Below are 21,651 nucleotides of genomic sequence, written 5' to 3' on the forward strand. Positions count from 1 at the left end.
ACGCTCTTTTCAGTGCACCCCAGGATGCACCCCAGGCCTACTTAGCCACAAGGGGGCAAACAGCTGGCTCATTGCCAGCCTGCTGCCCACCAGGACCCCCAGGTTCTTCTGTGCAGAGCTCCTTTCCAGCAGGTCAACCCCTAACCTGTACTGATGCATGCAGTTTTTCCTTCCCGGGTGCAGGGCTCTGCACTTGACTTTGTTGAACCTCATCAGGTTCCTCTCCTCCCATCTCCAGCCTATCCAGGTCCTGTTGAATGGCAGCACAGCCTTCAAGGGTGTCAGCCAATCCTCCCAGCTTTGTATATCAGCAAATCCTCCAATAGAGAACAGTGGGGAAGGCTGCAGGCAATGAGGGGTCATCTTAAATTAATGTGAGGCATTTATGGATGCTTGAAGGATGGGAAAATGTTACTCAAGTGTTTGCTTTCCTGTTTGGGATGTGGGAAACAACTTCAGTCAAACTAACGGAGTGCTGTGGAAAGGGTTCACCTTGTGCCAAATGGCAGGGAGAGATGGAGATGGTTGGCCTCCCAGAAGCAAATATTTCAGTTGAGAATCACCTTCATGGTGATGTGTGTGGGTATGAGATGAGCATTCCTGGGGATCTTTCATGTGAAATCTGAGGCACATTTAAATGTAGGGGCACTTGCATGCCCCTATCTGTGTGTTCACATTTGTGAATTCTGCCAGATCCTAGTGTCTGTTTCGGCACAGCTTCAGTTTGCAGATGTCTAGGCATGGAGATGTGCTGCCCTTCATTTCATTGCCAGTCCACACTAGCACACTGTGGTTATATAGTTGGTCTAATGTTCTTTATTTCTATCTTTGTTTATTTAGAGCCTGCTTTGATGAGCTACAGGTTGACCATATCAAATTATGGCTGTTCCTGGACTATTGCTCTGATATCATCTATGTTTTCGACATGTTTGTCAGATTCAGGACAGGTGAGTTTTCTGGTGATTTTACAAAGTTTTCTGATACAACATGGACATCAAAGCAAGAAACAGATCTGCCAGGGTAGTGCCCTGTCTCAAGCAGCAGTGGAGGCTTTGGGAAAATGCAGTGTCGTGGCTTAAGGCTAGACTTACCAACACCTGCACTTCACTTGGCTCATCTTCAGCTTCCTCATCTTGTTTCTGTAGTCTAGGCAGGCTAAGATTTCATAATTAAGTGTGCCAACAGATACTGATTCTAGCCTTAAAAAAATCATCTGTTTTAAACTAAACAAGTTCATAATATAGGCTTACAGTGGTCCATACCACTAAATTGCTAGAGTAGTCCTTGATGCACTTTGACCTATTCCAGCTAGCACTCTTTCAAGCAGCATCCTGGCACAGCTAGGGGACAGCAGAGGCTGGGAGTTGTTGCTGGTATTATTTTTGGAGGGGGCTGGGAGAATTTGTGAGCATGAATAGAAGCTGTCACTGTAGCTGGTCTCCAGGCCAGAAAATGTTTCCTGGCTTGCACTGTTTACTGGTACATCTACAGCCCAAAGCATCACTTGAAAAGGTTCAAAAGTGCACTGATCATTACAAAAATGAGAGTTCTTTTAAATCGTTGAATTTTACATTTCTTTCTTTCTTTCTTTCTTTCTTTCTTTCTTTCTTTCTTTCTTAATCATGCTGACAGCTTGACACCAGTTATGGCTTGTGACAAGTTGTAAACATAATTACAAGACAGCTAAAAATGCTGTCAGTTTGAGAAGCACACAACTCACAGCAGCAAGCTGAATTCTAAAATCTAGCAGGTACCTTGTTCAGCAGAGATGTAAGTCTGTCACACTGAAGCCTAACCCTCAAGACTGCCATTTTTGGGACAACTTTGTATAGGCTATATTCTGCTAAAAAGCCAACTCTGCCCTCTAAGTTCCTCTTTTGCAGTTGTATCTGTCACTGTGATGGGAATGAACTGAGCAGAAACTGTGCAGTACAAGTTATAAGCTTTCCACAGGCTGCCCTGGTGATGGCTGTCGGAGCAGATTTGTTCTGCAGGCCTGAGTTGGACCACAGAAAGACCTCAGAGATCTGCTGAGAGCTTTGGTGCAGTGTATGCTGCAACTTCAGGCACTCACATGGGGGAGTTGGTTCTTTTAGGTGCTGAGATCTTTGACAACTCACTTTGCAACCCCTCCTGGCTCCACATGTGTTTGCTGTCTTCTCCTGTACCTGCAAGGTGCAGGAAGCTACTGAGGAAGAGCGTGACTCCATGCTGCCTCAGGGTAGGAACTGACTTCACACTGGGATCTGAGCAGCCCCACAGCTACTGTGATCTGTGGCAGCTTCTCTGTGGTGTGCTGCAGCTTCATTGCATTTCTCCTATGTGATGACTGCAGTGAGGCAGAAAGGCGTCACCTCTCACTGATCATCATTGGTTCACACCATGGTTGGATGCTTTCAGGAGGTTTTTCTGTAGAATGCAGCTATATGAAGGGACAAAACAGAGCTGAGGAGCTGTTACCTACCTTCAGAAGGGATGTGTTTTCAGAGCTATTTTTAACAACGATGAGCCAGAAATCCAGTTGCCTGGCCAGCTTTTCTGTCTAGGTATATAGCACTGCTAATAAGGACATATTTGAGCAGCTCTTCTAGCAGTTTCCTGTGAGGTGACGCATCCGTGCCACAACAACCGATTCTTTTTGTACTCACCATCAGTTTACAACTACCTACAGACTGATACACGCATACATGAGGCAGATGTGCAGGTATGCAGACATTCCAGAAATGCAGCAGTGCTGCACAGGGCAGAACGAAGTGCAGCTGGGTCCCCTGCAGCAGATGCTTCTCTGAGACAGTTGCTGTTGCAAGATTGCTAAACGAGGAGCAAAATGTGATAAGCTCTGATAAACAGGAAATCTCTCTGTGCACTTTTCCTCCTGCCTGCCCTAGCGGGCAGACACTTGGATGCAAGTGTTTTGCAGTGTGTAGGCTGCTCTCTGTGCAATGTATTTAATGCTGTGAGCTTTCAGAGGTAAGATCCAGTCCTGCAGCTGTGCTGCTCGTGCAGTGTTCCTGTGAGCACTCTTCTGCAGGTATAGTTTAAGGTCTTACTGCAGTTTGCATCTTCCCATAGCTCTTAAAATCTAATGCTTTTCAGAGTCTTTGGAATGAAGAAATACTAAGGTATAAGATTCTGCTTTCTGGCAGCTCTCTCACTGGAACACACAAAAGGAAGAGCAAAGCATTTGCTGCACCATGGAAAGTGAAGTCAGCTGTTACACTGGTGCAAGAGAAAAGGCATGGCTCCAGGGAAAATGGTTGTCATGGCCTTGGGGGTATCTGAATTCTTCTATAAAACTCTCTGGCAATCCATTACACCTACTTAGCATTTATTTAAAAATATTCCACTTTGATTTTATGCACGATTGCTAAGCACACGCTTAACTTCAGTTCTGAGTCATGCCAATGATTCATGAAATATGAGGCAGACCAACCTCCCTGTTCTTTTTGCAGATACCTAAAAGGCAAAGGTACAGCTGTCCCAGAGTGGGGCAGAAAACTGCAGGGAGCGCTGTGCTGAGAATGCAGTCATTGCTCTCATACGTGCCCAACCTGGGAGTTTCATGCTTTTGTTGCCCTCTTTTTTGGTTTGAATCAAAAATAAAACTAGGTTTTGTTGCTTAAATACATTTACTGTATTATATATTTTGTACGTGGCCCGTGACAATTCCTCTTTGCTCAGTGTGTCCAGGTGAGCCAAAAGGTTGGACACCCATACGCTACGTTGCTATTTACTGAAGTATTTAAATGTAGAATAAAGCATGATGTCACAGCGTGTTCCTGGCTGTATGCTTAACAGCACAAGCTTTCATGTTCTCAGGTGTCTGAAACATAAGTCATTCCGTACCGCTGGTGGTAATTCTGAACATCTCTTTCTATTCTTTAAAGGCTTCCTTGAGCAAGGCTTGCTGGTAAAGGACGAAAAGAAGTTACGAGATAATTATACCCAAACTGTGCAGTTCAAGCTGGACGTGCTGTCTCTTCTGCCAACAGACCTGGCGTATCTGAAGCTGGGTTTGAACTACCCTGAGCTGCGATTTAACCGCTTGCTGAGGATTGCTCGCCTGTTTGAATTTTTTGACCGCACAGAAACCAGGACAAATTATCCAAACATGTTTCGTATTGGAAATCTTGTCTTGTACATTCTCATCATCATCCACTGGAACGCGTGTATATACTTTGCAATTTCAAAGGTAATTGGCTTCGGAACCGACACTTGGGTCTACCCCAATGTATCCATCCCGGAGTACGGGCGCCTGTCGAGGAAGTACATTTACAGCCTGTACTGGTCAACGCTGACGCTGACAACCATCGGGGAAACTCCTCCGCCTGTGAAGGACGAGGAGTATCTCTTTGTGGTCATTGACTTCCTGGTGGGAGTCTTGATCTTCGCTACCATCGTCGGTAACGTGGGCTCCATGATTTCCAACATGAATGCCTCCAGGGCAGAGTTCCAGGCCAAAGTCGATTCCATCAAGCAGTACATGCATTTCCGAAAAGTAACGAAGGATTTGGAAGCCAGGGTTATTAAGTGGTTTGATTACCTCTGGACCAATAAGAAAACAGTGGATGAAAAGGAAGTTCTCAAAAATCTGCCCGACAAGCTGAAAGCTGAAATTGCCATCAACGTCCACTTGGACACACTGAAGAAAGTGCGTATATTCCAGGATTGTGAAGCTGGACTGCTCATCGAGCTGGTGCTGAAACTGAAACCTACTGTCTTCAGTCCTGGGGACTACATATGCAAGAAGGGAGATATTGGGAGGGAAATGTACATTATAAAGGAGGGAAAGTTGGCAGTGGTGGCAGATGATGGTATAACCCAATTTGTAGTCCTGAGCGATGGCAGCTACTTTGGTGAAATCAGCATCCTCAACATCAAAGGCAGCAAATCGGGCAACAGGAGGACAGCCAACATAAGGAGTATCGGTTATTCGGATTTGTTCTGCTTGTCTAAAGATGATTTAATGGAAGCCCTCACAGAATACCCAGAAGCCAAAAAGGCTCTGGAAGAGAAGGGCCGACAAATTCTGATGAAAGACAATTTAATAGATGAGGAAGCAGCAAAAGCAGGAGCTGACCCAAAAGACTTGGAAGAAAAAATAGACAGGCTTGAAACAGCCCTGGATACACTGCAGACGAGGTTTGCGAGGCTCTTGGCGGAGTACAGCTCTTCTCAACAAAAAGTTAAGCAGAGACTTGCCAGAGTAGAAACCAGAGTGAGAAAATACGGTAGTGGCACCCTATCCATTGGAGAAGAAGAGCCTGAAAAACCCGAGGAGCAGAAAAAGGACTGATAAGAGTATTTATATTTCATTACTTAATGGAGAAGGTTGGAATGTGTGAAAGCCATAAATGTATATAAATACGTGCGTGCATACATAGCCATGATTATTTTTATATGGACTTGAGAATGGTTTTTAGCATTTTTAACTGAAGCAGAATTTTTTTGTAAATAGGATAATGTCACCTTCTTCGTAGGGGAGATTTGGTCCATCATTTGGGTACATTTTTGTACTGGGAGTGGATTTCTTCTAAGTTATGCTCAGACCATCCGGTGCATGTATGGCATGTGTAGGTCTTGACACACTGTCTCTTCACACACACGTTGTGTTAAGAAGGCGTTATACTTAAAGTAGAGGGATTATTATGATTCTTTTTTTTAAGGCTTTGAAAGTATTTATAGAGTACATCTACCTTCCTAGACTATTAAATGCATGGATACACAGCCTGGCTTCTCAGAATCCTTCTTCTTTCACAGTGAAGCAGTCTGCACAAGCTGTAGGACTACGACTAAGAAGGCGCTTGGCCTACACAGTGTAGATCTATGTACAACAACCCCCACTTGAGAGGGAATCCCCAAAAGCTCACTGATGGAAGATGTCTGTATAACAATAAAGCTTTAGAAAACCTGGGAAGAGCAAAGAGTGTCTTGCAGCTCCTGGACACTTGGTTTGCTCAGTGCTGGAAGGACACTGCTAGGAAATTATGCTGCCCAGAGAGGTGGTGGATGCCCTGAACCTGGAGGGAGACACGGTCAGGCTGGATGGGGCTCTGAGCAACCTGATGTAGCTGTAGGTGCCCCTGTTCATTGCAGGGAAGTTGGACTAGGTGGTCTTTAAGGATTCCTTTTAACTCTAACAATTCTGTAAGCTGCTAGGACTGCAGGAAAGGATGTCCCTTTCTGCCTGCCGCCTTTCCTTCCCCATAGGGTTCCTGCAAGCTGGGAACAGACCCTCTGTTGAAAAGTCTTTCTGGCGTTGGATCTGTTTTCTTTATTTCATTAACTAACACAGGTAGAACCACTCCAAATATTACTTACACCAAACACGTGCCTGCCAAACCCCCTCCCCACACCAAGGACAAAAACGTTTGTTCACCAGATGGGTCCAACAGCTTCAGCCATCAGGGAAAGTGTTTGCTGTTCCCTTTTCCTTTCTCTCTGCTTATCACATGCCAGAAAAAGAGCACTCCTGATATAATTGGCTTTGGTCACTTTAAAATGTGTAGCTTTTGGCACTGTGAAATCACATCCTTTGCCGTCTTTCATCTCTGTAAGACACTTGTTTCCCCTTAATGTGGATACAGCATGTACATTAAATTATTTTGAGTAGCACTGTGCATTTTTTCTCATCCCTCACCCTGCTTTTTTAGTGTTTTATCACAGACTTCAGTAGTTCCAGTACTACATAGCCCAGAAGACCCTGATGTGACAGAAATCCAAGTGGGGACCACTGCATTATGTGCTTACTGCAGGGCAGCTGGGGCAGCACCCTGCTTCTGTGCCCAGCTCTCCACCCAGAGGCACAGCAGGGATGGGGCCTCATCCAGCAGAAATACACACTTAGAAACTTCTACTACCCAAAGCTCCTCCCCTGGCAGAGCTGGGCTCATCCTTGAGCCCACCCAAGAGCACAAAAGCAAGGAACATGAAAGCTGTTAGGGACTACATAAACACACAGCCTGAAATGGCAACCAGCAGTTCAGTGAGCCCAGTACCTACTTCGCATGTTAGCACCAGACAGAACCTGGGGAGGAGCTGGGGACTATGCCTGGTAGTGTTGCTCAAAGAGGAGACCCAGGGGTTTTAATACCTTCTGCAGGTACAGGAGGGCCAGATTGAGAGAGCAACAATGGAAAATGGTGGTGACAGCAAACCAGCACATCTGCATACACACAGCCTCACACAGCCAGCGTTTGTGGTCAGCCTGGTTGTGCAGACCTCACTCAGCAAGAGCTGAGGAACAGCCCCTGCACTTAACACTCTCAGACATCAGCTCTACAGTTTTGTTCTGGCCAAATATTTATTAACCGGCAAGCAGAGGACTCTGCTTTACATTAAGAAACAAACTACTCTTTTTCCACACCCACACCAGTGTCTCTCTGAGCTGGTCTGTCCATTACAGGCTTAAATCTGCTCCCACAGTGCTGGCCAGGATGAGCAGGTAGTTCATCAGCCAAACCTCTTACATGCTGGGCACAGCAGTACAGCAGGAGGCAGCGCTGACTGCAGGAGAGCTGTTCCACGTCTGGACTGGCAACATGGCAGCGTTTGCACTTGGCTTCAGAGTCCCCTGGCACTATGAGCGTTTCCATCCTGGAACAGACAAAAAGAATCAGATCCGTGTTTACATAATTCAGCATTCATAAAACCCTTTGTGTGTTCCTGACAGCAAAATGAATTATTTACTAGATGGGTCTGGCAACTGCGCAGGCAGCTGAAGCCAGGCTTTGGGCTGTGGCGGCTTTCTGGAGGGAAACTGTCAGTCTGGGAATCCCCGTTTCCACCCTAAATTTACAGCAGAGAGATGAAAGGAGGATGCTGAGCAGTGGAGCCTTCAGGGAGCCTGGGGAAGCCCCACTGTCCTTCATGCTACCTGAGGTGGAAGGACATACACCCCCCCCCCCCTCCCCCCAAGGAACACCCTGAAGGTCTACAGCCAGCTTAACCTTTTGTTCCCCAAATTCAGATTTTGCAACCATTTCCAGCTCAAATTTACTCACTGGGCTCACAAGCCAAATGCTGAGGCTTGCAGCAGCCCTCATGGCTTTGCTGTGGAGGAGGAGATTCCACAGTCAGGTCTGCAGCACGAGGAGAGGTAGGGCAGACTCTGGGTGCATGAGGAAGCCAGCTCCTGCAGCCCCATGCACTGGACAGCAGGCTGTCCTCACCCTCCAGAACAAACACAATTACCTCTGCACCAGAACCAGCAGCAGCTCTGAGACTTTCTCTGAGTGCTCTATCACTGCACTCACACCAAAACTATCCTCCCAGGATACTGAAGACATCATTCAGCTCCAATACAGATCTGCCCTATGTGTAGTTTGTGTTTCAGTTTTTTGCCTCTTTGGACATCTGGTCCATTTGTTTCTAGGCTTTAATTCTTTAGTCTTCTGGTCTCATCACCAGCAGTTGTTCTCCCCTTCCTCTTGCTGGAAAAGCTGCCCCACCAAGGCCACTCACCCTGAGCAGCCTCTCCAGGTGCCCAGTTCAGCAAGAACCAGAGGCCTCTGCACACAGAAAGACAGAGAAGCACTAAAGCATCTTTTTTTTTTGGCACCGCAAAAAGCTGTGCTGCAAAGATCCACTCATTTTCAGAGAGCCAATTGTCTGAACCCTGCAGTTCAGATATGTCCAATGAACTTCAAAGATTGCCACTATTTTCATACTATATGCAGATTTAGGCAATTAAGAGGAAGTCTTGGGGCTGACTGTTCCAGTGCTCCACACAATGCAGCCTCATACAGCAGGGGTTTGGGGACATCCCTGCGATGCTAAACCAGGCAGGTCATTGTGCACATGTCCTGCTGCTGACCTTACAATTCAACGTATTTGGTTGCTTCAGTACCACTGAGAGGCCCATCCGTTATAGTTGAAGTTGTGCACAGGTATAAGCAGTGAAGGCAGCAGTCGTGGAAGTGTTCCAAGTAACCTGTAGATGTGGCACTTCAGGGACATGGTTAATGGGCGTGGTGGGGAAGGGCTGATGGTTGGACTTGATCTTTTCCAGTCTGAATGATTCCATGACAGATGTGTAGATGTACATCACAGGCACAGAGTGGGAACTGCAGGTAATTGATCACAACCTTTTGTGGGTTTGAGGCTAACCCTAATAGCAAACAGCTCGTATCAGAAAAGAATTGTGGAGCTAAACTTGGGAGAAGCTTCTCTTGTATCTTTTGTATTGAAAGTTGGAGTTGTTCCATGTGATGAATGAGGCACAATCCAAAGCACACCGAAACCTCAGGATGAAGGCACTCAAAATCACCAGAAGTCTTTAATCCCCCTACGGTGGGGATTACTGCAGTCTGAGGCTCTTACTGCAGTGGTGAAGGCTGCTGTTAGAAGTGTGACTCACAGAGACCCTGGCTCATGCTAGCCCACATCAGTGTCTGCTCTCCTCAAGACATGGGGAGGGAAGGCAGTCTCCTTGGTTGTGGTGGTCCAGGCTCATGTTAGTGCCTGCCAAAGGGTAGATAAGCCCAGTCAGAAATTCACAAAACGCTATTCCTTCATTAAGTGATCTTTGTTCACACACTGGTGGCTTTTCCTAAAATCTTTTTAGCAATCAACAAACGCCTTCACCTAAAACGTCTCTGTTCCCTTGAGATTCTACCACTACTATACCTTTAGGTTTAAGAAAACCAATCCTTTCACTGCTCTTCCAAGTACCCAAGAGAGATTTTTAAAGACAGGTGAAGTAAACCTAAACTTGTGATGCTTCTGTAGACCCAGAATTTGCTCAACCTTGCCGAAAACCAGTGAAAAACATTCAGGGTTGCTCCCAGAGCCCAGCAAAAGAGAACTGAAATGGCATGTTCTGTACCTTGATGAGCTCTTCCAGAAACAGACCATCTGAACTCCTGTAGAGCAGGAGAGCAGCTTGGAGCTGCACCACTTCAAAAGTTGCTTATCTGGAACTGTAACAGCTGCTGTTGGAGGATTAGCTGAAATTTATAACACTGTTGAGGAGATAAGAAGGCATTTTGGGAAAGAGGGCAAATATTTGCATGGAAAACTTGTCAGTTGCAAAGTCTTCATAACTTACCTGAAAATGATTCCTCAAGAAACAACCTACAGTTTTAAAGGCTAACGCAACTATGCATTATTTTAATGCTAAAGAATGACAGGAAAAGTATATTTACAGTAACAGCACTTCAGTGAGAGCTTTGTATTTCTAGGCAATTATGTGACCTGCCCAAGTTTTGGACGCGCCTAAAAACCGTAAGAAACCTCAAGATTCCTACACATCCATCAGTTGGGCATAGCCACCATCACAGAATCACAGAATGGCCAGGGTTGGAAGGGACCCCAAGGACAATGAATCTCCAACCCCCTGCCACATGCAGGGCCACCAACCTCCACATTCAATACTAGACCAGGCTGCCCAGGGCCCCATCCAACCTGGCCTTGAACACCTCCAGGAACAGAGCATCCACAACCTCTCTGGGCAGCCTGTTCCAGCACCTCACCACTCTCTCTGTAAAGAACTTCCCCCTGACATCCGATCTCAACCTTTCCTCCTTGAGCTTAACCTCCTGGAGCTTACCATCCATAGCTACACCAGAATAAAACATATCACAGATACACTTTGAACAGTATCGGGCTACTGATGTCATTTACACCTGCAACAAAACACCTCACGGCACTCAGCAGACTGTTCTCACCACCTACAGTGAATAGAAGCCCTAGGTCCAAATGAATCCACGAGCATCATCAAACCATCTTGCACTTTCCTCTTAAATCTCGCACATTCAGAGATGCAAGTGCTTAAGTGCCACCTGAAGGTCAAAGATGAGAAGGCAAAGAGCATCCCTCCCTCCCCAGCAAGGCAGATGTGCATCAGCTGGGACTCAAAAGCAGAACACTGCCAGGCCCCATGTCACTACAAGTTCATTTCTGGAGAGTTTTTATACATCTTCAACTCTCAAATTATGCTATGCTACAATGTTTTCTAAACAAATAATTTAATATCCAGTTTATCAAAGTAAGGAAATCGTTTTCTTTTTCACTGAAACATGGTGAAAAAAGGTCACTGTTTTATTCAGCATCATAGTTACATAGCAGTTGTCTATTACTAGAAAGTAATTATTAAAATAATCCTGAAAGACATCTTTTCTTTCTCCAATGATTTCAAAACTATGCCTTTTTAATGCCAATTCCACACAGCCGCTGATCTGATCTGTAGTAGTCAGTTATAGCAATTGTCAAGGCAGGCACAAGCTCAGCTCTGCACGCCAGCTGTAGCTTGTATTATAAAAGAGATATGCCAGTTCTGTCTTCGCTTACAAATGCATAATCCCTTTCTCATATATTGCAACAGGAGAAATTAACATTAAACACAGACTACAAAAGGTAAAGGATTTATTTCTGATATGATTTGTTGAGTTAAATTAAAAACCTACTGAATATGTTCTGTAGCAGATGAACATAACCTCATTACTTACTTTCTAACAGTTTATTTAACGGTTGGAAGTGTACAACATGAAGTAGGCCTTCAGGTTTAATATTTTTCAATTTTGCTTATCATTGGATGAGATTAAAACACAGCAGCCATCCCTTTAGATTATGTTGCAACACTGATCATGTGCCTTGATAAGGAGGAACAAATGATTCATTAAATAAATGGCGATGACATAACACGTAGGGAAGACTTTGGATTGTCTATTTAAAAGGTCAACATAATAGGCAATTAAGAATAAAACTTCATTTTAAGTGCACTTCCACATGCTTTGTTTGTAATGTAGCAAAAACTTCCTAGTTCCCTCCCCCCAAACACTTCATCACTCCCTACTCTAAAGCCGTTCAGTTGAAAATGCACTTTTCCCCAGTAAACTTTTTTCTTCTTTAGAAAAAGTAACTAAAATTTCTACCCTTTCGTATGCTAAGAAATGTTTTTCTAATTAAAACCACAATTTATTACAAGACATGTGAAGACAACATATAGTGAAATGAATTTTAATTGTTGTGCTGTGACTAAAGTAAAGTTTTCAAGGCTGCAATTTAACATTCCAAGTTCTCCCTTCCATCTTTATTGATTCTTAAGGTTTTGCACAGAAACTCTTTGGGGGCTAGAACAGCAGTAATTGCATCACACTGTTTTCCAAGACTTCAAGTTTCAAAAGCAAACTCTTCAAAAAGTACAGTTCTTGATTTGATTAGATACAGGGACAAAAATATAGCACATACTTGAAGGTTACATAGTCTACAAATGATGGCAATAGTTTCCTTGGGAGAGTACAGTTTGTTTTCTTGTAAATACTCAAAAAGGCTCAACTTCAAGCAGTAATAAACACAAGCAAAAGTGATTTAACCCTTAAAATAAATATTCAGGAAAACCTCTCTGTACATACAAGTGAAAGAATATGTAACACTTTCACGCTAAAAGAAAAAATAAAGATTTTGTTCATATAAGCAGCTGAAATCTGCTGTTCCAGCCCAATGTCCCCAGTAAAGAAGGGAGGCACAAACACAGGTGACTACTGTAGCTCACTATCTTATGGCCTTTTTGGACAGGGACATCACCACCATCTTTTTTTTTTTTCATCCCTTTTGTTACATTTATTACAGCATGCCAAATCCCTTGGCGTATGTGATGGCCTTCAATAATCTTTCTTTAAGCTTTTCTTTGCTTGAGTACTCCGGAAGCAAAAGTACATTAAAGCATGTGTGAGATGTAGGTAACCTGTGGGGAAAACAGAAAATAACTGTGATGAAGGAACACGTACACATGCACTACGCGCAACAAAATACGCTGCTGTTTCATTACTACGGATTTCAGAATTCAAAGAGCATCCTCTTTGCTTCAAGCCTCAACTTTCAGATTTAACTAAGTTAATAAATTAAATGAAAGCACAGAATTTGTTTCCGTTTATAAACAAGCAAACAGAATTTTACCTCTCTGTATCTGGGCCATTTTTGGCTATGATCATCTTTAACTTTCCAAGTCCTCCCACAGGGGCTCTGTCTGTGCCTGTTGTAAACTGCAAGAATAGTCTTTTCTGTTCATCTGTAAATGAATGGACTATCTCCCAGAATTCCCTAGTGAGGAAGAAAGAAATCAGTGAATTGACATCAGTCTTCAGTGCGAGACCTTCAGAAGCAATTAAACTTTGGCATTTTAGAAGTCCAACCAATCTCACCAATTCACAAGTTACATTCAAGAAAACCCTCACAACATATTTACCAATCACTGAGACAACCAGGTAGAAATTAGAAATATTACCAAAATACTGTCGTTTACTTTGATCCGCAAACATTCTCTGCCTCACTATTCTTCTGCCCCCTGCAGTAGTACTGGTTCCCCTATACTGCTCAACTGAACCACCTGCTTTCTTAAACACCACAAACGCAACTGCTGTCAAGAGCTCTGCTCCATCACGAACAACAGTTCTATGACACAATCCAGAAGACCAAAGACACGTGTCTCTGATTCTTGCCTTCACAGAGCTCCCCAGTCAAAGGGGACAGAAAAGGAATAAGCACACTAAAAGCATTTCCCCTCTTTGAAATTGTTGAGTTTGCTTGATTTCTGATCAGAGAAATAAGAAGTTCTTCACACACTGTGCCTATTCAAACAATTCATTCCCCCAAAGAAAACCAAAGCGATGTTTATTTAAACTGTCCTATTTGAATGACATAAGAGAAAGATAAAGTCCCAAATAAACGAACGTTCAAGATTTACAGAAGCTCACTGGAGGCCAAAGCATTAATGCTCTAATTAACGCTCTAACGACAGTACTTGTGGAATTATAGAGAAGACTTAAATCCAATACCTCAAAAATACAAAATCTTATGCTATTAAATTTGTTACAAAGAAGCAGGAAAGCAAACTGCTTGTAATCTTTCAGAAATTAAAAAAAATTACCTAATAATAAGAGAGTCTCTTGTATAGCCACCATCATATTCTGTAGTTTCTTCTAGTGCTTGAAAATCTAAATTCTGTAAGAAGATGACATTTTTAAGAATGACCACTAATTACATTAGAATCAAAAAAGTTCCACTTTTTCTGATGTACATTCAGGACTCTTACCCTACTTCCACAAATAAGTAATTCAATTTCCTCTGGTCTAAATAAATATTTCAAAGGAGATTCATTGGTCACCATGTGGAATCCTCTCCGAAAGGCCTTGAACTGCTTTTCTACGGATTTATTGAGTATATAGTCAGCATACAGATTGACAAATTCCTGTAAGGAAACAACCCCCAAGAAATCCTTAGTACTTTGATACACACTCCACTCAAAGAATCTCCTATTAATGTAAGACTCCAAAATAATTTAACTCTATGGCTCTGCCCGGATAACCTGGGCTTAGCTTCTACTCAGTAATGGTAGGGAGCAAGTCTCAAATGTTTCTCAAACAGGTCAAAACACCCCCATAGAAGCTATGTATTTATATGTATACATATATATGGGTATAATATACATGTATACATATAAATACATACATACGTATGTATGTATTTATCAGTGCTCCCTTTAACAAAACAAAAGCAGAACAAATAAATATATAAGTAAATATAGGCTTTTACACTTCCATTGTGAGAGCAAATCTCTATAGAGTATTTCTGTACAGAGCACCCAAAAATTACCAATTACTTTTAAGAAGTTACTTGAGCACAAAGCATACCTTTCTATTTTCATTTGTAATAGGAATTTTATCACCGTTTTCCTTTAAATCATGCATCATTGGATTGCCAAAGAGATCCGTGTGAGATATTTGAAAAGTTATCATCATATCATCTTCCACACTTCCTTCATACTCTAGCAAATCTCTCAAACTCTGGTAAAGAACCTATTAGATTAAGATACAGAGCTGTCATAAGTAAGTTTCAATACAGAGCAATATCAGAAGACACGAAATAATCTGTCATGAAAACAGTTGTGACAAGTTACTTAATTTCCATTCACTCCTAACAAACAAACATCAAACTCACTCAGTGTTTGTAAAAGCAACCAGGAGCACATGCTAAGGAAAGAGAAAGATATAAAAGGCAACAAATGACAGTAACGACACGAGGAAAGCTTACTATTACCCAGGGGTTGTGTCAAACACTGTGGTCTGATCTGTGGGTTAAGAGCCAGTGATTAACTTCTAACTCCTTTGAACCCATATTTACATCCAGAACATTTTAAACCACTAAGTTCAATTTGTGCATTAAAAATCACAGAAATAACTGAATCAGAGAAAAAAAAAATGGACAGCAGGTTTTTATCTCCTACATCTTGATTTAAAAGGGAATTAGGAAGTAATGTAGAAGCAAGCAACATAGATAGGACAGTCATTAAATTAAGAAAGTGTCTGTACAAAAAAAAAAAAAAAGTAAAGTAGTTAAGAAATCCCAAGGTCTTTACAAAATAAGTACAGCTTAGGTCAGAGGTTGACAAGTGCAATCTGAAATTACTTCTGACAGTTACTTCCACTGAAAGAAATGTCAGTCTTCCTCCTTACAGTGCCTTAGGAAAAGACTAGGACTCTCCGGAAACCAAAGCCTATGCAGAACAGAAACAGTTCTTTGGCTAGGACAGAGGTGTAGGACTCAGACTGAATACAAACTGAAGGTAAAAGAAAAAACAAGTGCAAACGTATTTTTGTAGTTAAGTAGAAGTAATAAGTTCTCTCTTTATGTTTTAATTACTGAAAGTTTACATGAAAGCCTCATTCTTTTACTAGCTGTATTCTTTCAACATTTCACAGCATCTCTTAAAATCCCTCATATTGGAAATGACAGGATTTGAAGCCCTTGGTTGTACCCGGGTAGGAAGCCCCTATCCATCCTCCATGTTCTATTGTTAAAGAAAGTACTGTGTGGCTTGATTACCTGGAACTTCATCTTTGGTTTGCAAAAGCTCTGAAGTAAGTCCTTAAGTTATATTAAAATACCAAGAAGAAGCACAATACAGGCATCAAATCTTTGCAGGTCAAGAGCCACTGTAGTGTATTTTGTAGGAAACTATACAATGCAATTCTACCTATTGTTTTAGAAATCTCTTTGGGAAGCTATACAGTGATTAACAACAAGTCACGTTAATGAACTATTTAATAGTTAGTTAATAACACACAACATTAAGCAACTTTGGTAGTTTGCAAAAAAACAAACAAACAAACAAACAACAAAGAACTAAGCTCTATTAATATCCAGCCTTATTTGTTCACAACCTCCACCAAGTCAGATACAGGTTTTCATTGCTATGGATTTGTTTAAACAGATACAGACTCTACACAAAAGGTTAATTTACTTTCAACTTTGACAGTTCTATGGTATTTAATTGAAAACCTCACTAAGGCAGTACACAGAAAATGCAGTAATAAACACAAAGAACATAATGAACTTACAGGATGAGAGTCTGCCAGATCACGGAAAGTTCCTTTTTTGCCCATTAGCTTCCTGTAGACAACCATGGGAAAATGTACATCCAGTATACAGTTATTGTAAATGGCGAGCCCCAGCACTATGCCAATCAGTGTAAACTGACCCTCAGTTTCAAAAGAGGACGGATTAAACCAAAACAGTTTTGTAGATTCATCATATGTGAACATGCCTGTAAAGAATTATTTTAAATAGTTATGGTTATATTTAAAACAAACAAACAAACAAACCACCAACATGTAAAACATAGCTTCATAAACCCCTGTATGTTAGAACGTCTCTGAAACACTGAGAATTATGCTGGATTTAACAGCACAGAAAAGCTACTTACCTTTAGGGTAACAGAAGCTACTCAAAATGCTAGCACCCAACATTATCACTAAAAGCACGCATGAGCCTTGTGATACTAAATCCTGCAAAGCGCACTGAAGCTGCATGTATACAACCTTCTATCCCTCCTATTACTGATGAAGCAGCAGCACATTGTTAACACAGATTTTAACTTTGATAAATCCAACAGTGCAAGAGCAGAATCTAATAAAAAATGCGGATGAAACTGCATCGAATTCTAGTTACTGTAAGTGGTGGGCTTTCCTCAAAGGCTTTTCCATGCTGATTCTAGCCAAAGAACAGGACTATGTGCAGTTCCCTCACTGAGCCATGCAGCAGGAAAGGATCTGGGGGTGCTGCTAGTCAACAGCTGAAACAAGGCAGCAGTGGGCCCAGTTGACCAAGAAGGGCCAGTGACATCATGGCTTGTATCAGAACTAGTGCAGCCAGCAGCAGCAGAGAGGTGATAGTCCCTCTGTACTCAGCTCTGGTGAGGCTGCATTTTGAGTGTTGTGTTCAGTTTTGGGCCTCTCACTGCAGAAAAGACACTGAGGCCCTGGAGTGTCCACATAAAGACAGTGAATCTGTGAAGGGTCTGGAGCACAAGTCTGATGGGGAGCAGCTGAAGGAACTGGGATTGTTCAGTCTGGAGAACAGGAGGCTCAGGAGAGATCAGACCATTCTCTACAATGACCTGGAAGGAGGCTGTGGTGAGGAGGGGGTTGTCCTATTCTCCCAGGTAACTAGCGACAGGATAGTAACTGCCTTAAAATAATGGTCAGGGGAAGTTCAGATTGGATATTAGGAAAAATTACTTTACAGAGGACTGTGAGGCATTGGAATGGGCTGCCAAGGGAGGTGGTGGAGTCATTGTCTTGGCCAAGGTGTTCAAGAACCATGTAGATGTGGCACTGAGGATGTAAGTGGCATGGTGGGGATGAGTTTGACAGACTCAATTATCTGAGAGGTTTCTTCCATCCTTTGTGATTCTATGAACTGAAAGTTACAGTGATGAGTTGGTGATAAGAGTTGCAAACAAACTTAAAATGAGTTAGGTGCCCAACATGGACTCACACATATACATATAAGCATATAAAAATGTAAACATTTGCTTCAGCTGTCACACACATTCTAACTTGATGAGAAAACACAGCATGGGACTGCTGTTTCATAGAAGGGTTGCAATTGTATGTCACTGTTATAAGGGGTAGTGGCTGTGTCTTTTTCCCTATATCCCCTCATTTCAACATACTGTTTCAGGGAACTAATTTCTTGCCAAGTTCATAAAAGGCTTCATTAAACAGCTGAACTGGCACGTGCTGAAAGCTGAAGGGAAAGGATAGGGCTATATGAATGAGAGTAGGGCAAAGAGCCTCTTATCCTTTTTGCTGTAGCAAGCCACCAGATTAGCTCCTGCTCATCAAATCAGTTTTTATACAGTCTATAAACTGTTTAAATGAATCCCTCTACGAAGTCCACTGCTTACAACGAATGTCTAATAACAAAGGACTAACATTTTTCCCAGATTCACCTCTGAAACGGCTCTAAAATGAAATCCAATTTTATTCACTGACCAAAATTAGGAGTACCACGCATTAAAACCACAATATAACACCAGAAAAAAAAGGGAACCTGAAATAAAGGGAAAACCATAGAACAACGTAGCTAGGAGTATTATATTCTTTTATATATTATATACAGAATATATTATTATATTCTTTTACCATGAAAATTACTGGTAATAAATCCCCAACTCCGTGCTATTGCTTCCTTGAACAAAATATTTAAGGTGGTTTATAATATGAAAAATCTAGCAACATACTTGCAAACGAACTATTATAACAATAAACATCACTCCATGTAACTATCAGAAGACGGCTAATAATCTTCAGAGGATTTTTTTCTACATTTAGAAATCAGAAGTCACGCTTGGTAAATACAGTGTGTAAGCTGTTATACTACAGTGCATATTGTTAGGTGCAAAATAAAAATGTGAGAGCAAGCCATATTTTGTGCTTCTACATACCTATGGCATAAGCAGATAAGTTAGTTTTTGTCAGTAAAGTTAATATAAATGAAAAAAAGCATGTAATTATTTATACTTGAATAAAACAGCAGCATTTAAACCATGCATGCACAGCTAATGTATTATGCATTTGTATCTGTAGGGAACACACATACACTAGCCAGATATTACTAGCTGAATCAGACTTCAATTCTGACACAGGACTACTTCCGTATGCAGCGCTGAATAATGAAAAACCCCACACAACTTTCATTAACCCAGTGTTAAAAAAAGGAATTTTACTTTGGAAGCAGTACTTTATCAAAACAAGGAAGTCTTAATACTTTCATACACTCTAATATATTCTGACTAGCCTTGCTAACCTAGATTCTCTCCAACAGCAGTTTTCTGAGTAAGACTTGTCTACGGATCAGTGCCACTTTTTAACAAGATCTGGCTTGCGTGTGTTGAAGGGCAAGTCCCCAGGTTCAGATTCTTTTACCTCTTCTGAGAACTTCCTTTCTTGTCTGCTCAAAATGAATACCTGTTTCTGTGTCAATTTTCTAAACCACAAAGCTCAATACAATGGCTTATTAAAAAAAATAAAATCAGTTTGATGAACACAAGTTACCTACCAGCCACAAGCTGTTAAGCTTTAATGGAAGCTATGTTACAGGAATTAAACTGTTCCATCAAACTCTAAATAAATCATGAAATTAGTACAGTAACTAGGCAAAAGTCTTTGATTTCTATACTGACACACTGTATTCACAATAATATTTAAACAATTTTAATCCTCTAAAAGCTGCAAGCAAGCTGCAAATTAAAAGCAGAGTATAGGGAAAAACAGTAAATGTGATTAAAACACAAATATAAAAACTTTGACTATAACAAATTATTTGTAGTTCTTCTTAATCAACTACAAGCAAATCTGACACTACTGGTATGCTGTAGCCATTTTAGATTAAACCATTAGAAGATCTGAGACTTTTTAGAATGAGATTTTTCTTAAGCTGAGGGAAGGGGGGGGGAAATAACTCAAGAACTCACCATAGTCCTACTCTGGTTTTATTGCAGAAGTTCTTCCTCTTTGGTTTGCTTACTAATTCTAGAAGCTAATCACAAAGCAAAGTGAGGAGAAAGGTGAGAGAACAAACAAAGGAACCCTGCAAAGGAACCCTGTCCTACTGATTCATATTTAAGCAAACGATGGCTCTCACTAACTGCAGTTATGCCTCTCATCACTGCTTCTCAGAAGGACAACTGATGGCAAAACGCTGAACTCTCAATGAGTTAAGTACTCTCATGAAGACCAAGAAATCAATCTGTGGAGCTTCAGGGAAAAGAAGCAGCAGATGTAGAAAGGCACTACAAAAACCCTTAACTTCTGAGTATTCAGTAAGTTATTAAACAACATACCAATATCTGGATTGAAGATTTCTTCCACAACCAGTTGAAAAAATTCTTTGGAAACACCTCCTTCATCTACCCCTTGCTCTCCTTCAAATTCAACATACAATTGCTTCTTCAAGTCTGCAGGATTTTCCATGGCAATCATCTCTAGCTATTGAGTGAACAGATGTAATTATTTAATTAGTACATCTCAGTGGAACATCAAGTAACTAAAGCAAAATCACCCTCCAGATCTAAGAAGCAAGCATGTATAAATCACAACTTAAAATATACCAATATTAATGGTAAATCGCTTTAACCACGTAGTAATTTGGGAATTTCTGTAGCAAGAAACTTACCAAAGATGAGATCCGTTAGCCAGTTAAGTCTGCTAGAGTTCTCTACTGTCGTTCTTTTAAACACTTACTTCAAGTAAGTCAGCATTAAGTTGGACAAAAATCACAAAAACAAATACGAAAACAAGGTGTACTGCTGTGATAACTGAATTCATCTGACAACAAAAGACTGCAGCTTGATCTACATAACTGACAACTACATGTTTTGTGAATACGCACATATTCTTTGGAAGCTTCACGTGATAACTCATAACAGAAGACAGAAGACATGCCTTTATAAGGTGACCACATCTCACTGTCAGTGTAGAGGTGTGAGGAGCAAAAACAAAAAGACACTGACATTATCCAAACAAATCTCCTTTCCTCCTGACCCTAAGTGAAGAAATCTCAATTCTCTTGCTCTTTTGTCTTCAGCGGCCTTAAGCAGATCTACGGCATTTCTTCCTGGGAAGCATGAAGTCAAACAGAGGGGATGTTTTATAGCAAAGGGTTTCACTTCTATATACAAACTGTTACGGGGCTGTAACACTCTTTCCAACAGAAATTCATCCTTTCATTAAACAATAAGTTAGAGGCTTTATACGTGGCAAGAAATAATCCTGTTTGAAGTGTAAACATACTAAACTTGTACAGTATTATTATATTAAACATATCTACATGCAGAAGAACATTCAACAGCAGTACAGTTAAACAAAGATGAACCTGCACATTCCTCTATGAAGAATTCTATGTTGCTGACAGTAACTGTCAAGTGTATTTACCAGTACGTACTGTTAGCATGCTAAACCATTTCTATTTCACTACTCCAGCTTATCCCCACAACCACCAGCACGTTCCTTAATGCCCCAGAATTTTACTATGGGAGTGTAAAGGAAAACAGAAAGAAAGAGAATAAAGAAGGAAGTGACACCAGGGACTGAGACATCAGGGCAGATGAGTGACAGAGCTCAGGATGGGTGAAGACTTTGAAGCTCCTCATGCAAAAGGAGCATGTGGAGAAAGCATCACAACAAGTACTGAAAATTAGTATCAGGAAGTGTAGATACAGGGTACCTCCATAGGATAGAGAAAGGGTAGTTCCACTGATTATAAAACACTATTAAAGAAATGAAGGTAAGCCGTGAAGACCCACAGTGAGTGAGGTCAGATTACTAGATGAGATATATATTTAGATTTTTTTACATGGAATGTTGTAAT

At 41.5% G+C, this 21,651-nt stretch overlaps 2 protein-coding genes and 1 long non-coding RNA gene across 7 annotated transcripts in view; 1 reads left to right on the forward strand and 2 right to left on the reverse strand.

The window, feature by feature from the left end:
• CNGA3 (cyclic nucleotide gated channel subunit alpha 3) overlaps window positions 1–6,615 on the forward strand; it is a 33,376-nt gene extending 26,761 nt beyond the window's left edge. For both annotated transcript variants that reach the window (XM_042867230.1, XM_042867229.1), the window contains 2 exons: window positions 841–947; window positions 3,888–6,615. In XM_042867230.1, coding sequence (XP_042723164.1) covers window positions 841–947; window positions 3,888–5,296 — 1,516 coding nt within the window. In that variant the 3' untranslated portion in view covers window positions 5,297–6,615. The remainder of the gene's footprint in view (window positions 1–840; window positions 948–3,887) is intronic.
• A 664-nt stretch (window positions 6,616–7,279) lies between these two features.
• LOC122177635 lies at window positions 7,280–10,344 on the reverse strand. The gene is made up of 2 exons (XR_006178123.1): window positions 8,816–10,344; window positions 7,280–7,596 (listed from the first exon to the last, which is right to left on the reverse strand). It is a non-coding gene; the product is annotated as an uncharacterized LOC122177635 (long non-coding RNA).
• A 1,003-nt stretch (window positions 10,345–11,347) lies between these two features.
• UBE3A (ubiquitin protein ligase E3A) overlaps window positions 11,348–21,651 on the reverse strand; it is a 49,349-nt gene continuing 39,045 nt past the window's right edge. For all 4 annotated transcript variants that reach the window (XM_042866658.1, XM_042866659.1, XM_042866656.1 and 1 more), the window contains 7 exons: window positions 20,126–20,270; window positions 16,338–16,543; window positions 14,631–14,795; window positions 14,033–14,188; window positions 13,868–13,941; window positions 12,898–13,041; window positions 11,348–12,685 (listed from right to left, as the gene is read on the reverse strand). In XM_042866658.1, the coding sequence (XP_042722592.1) occupies window positions 12,565–12,685; window positions 12,898–13,041; window positions 13,868–13,941; window positions 14,033–14,188; window positions 14,631–14,795; window positions 16,338–16,543; window positions 20,126–20,270 (1,011 nt within the window). In that variant the 3' untranslated portion in view covers window positions 11,348–12,564. The remainder of the gene's footprint in view (window positions 12,686–12,897; window positions 13,042–13,867; window positions 13,942–14,032; window positions 14,189–14,630; window positions 14,796–16,337; window positions 16,544–20,125; window positions 20,271–21,651) is intronic.

Source organism: Lagopus leucura, unplaced genomic scaffold (genome assembly GCF_019238085.1).
Source record: "Lagopus leucura isolate 7727_CA_CO unplaced genomic scaffold, USGS_WTPT01 Super-Scaffold_100001, whole genome shotgun sequence".
Lineage (NCBI taxonomy): Eukaryota > Metazoa > Chordata > Aves > Galliformes > Phasianidae > Lagopus > Lagopus leucura.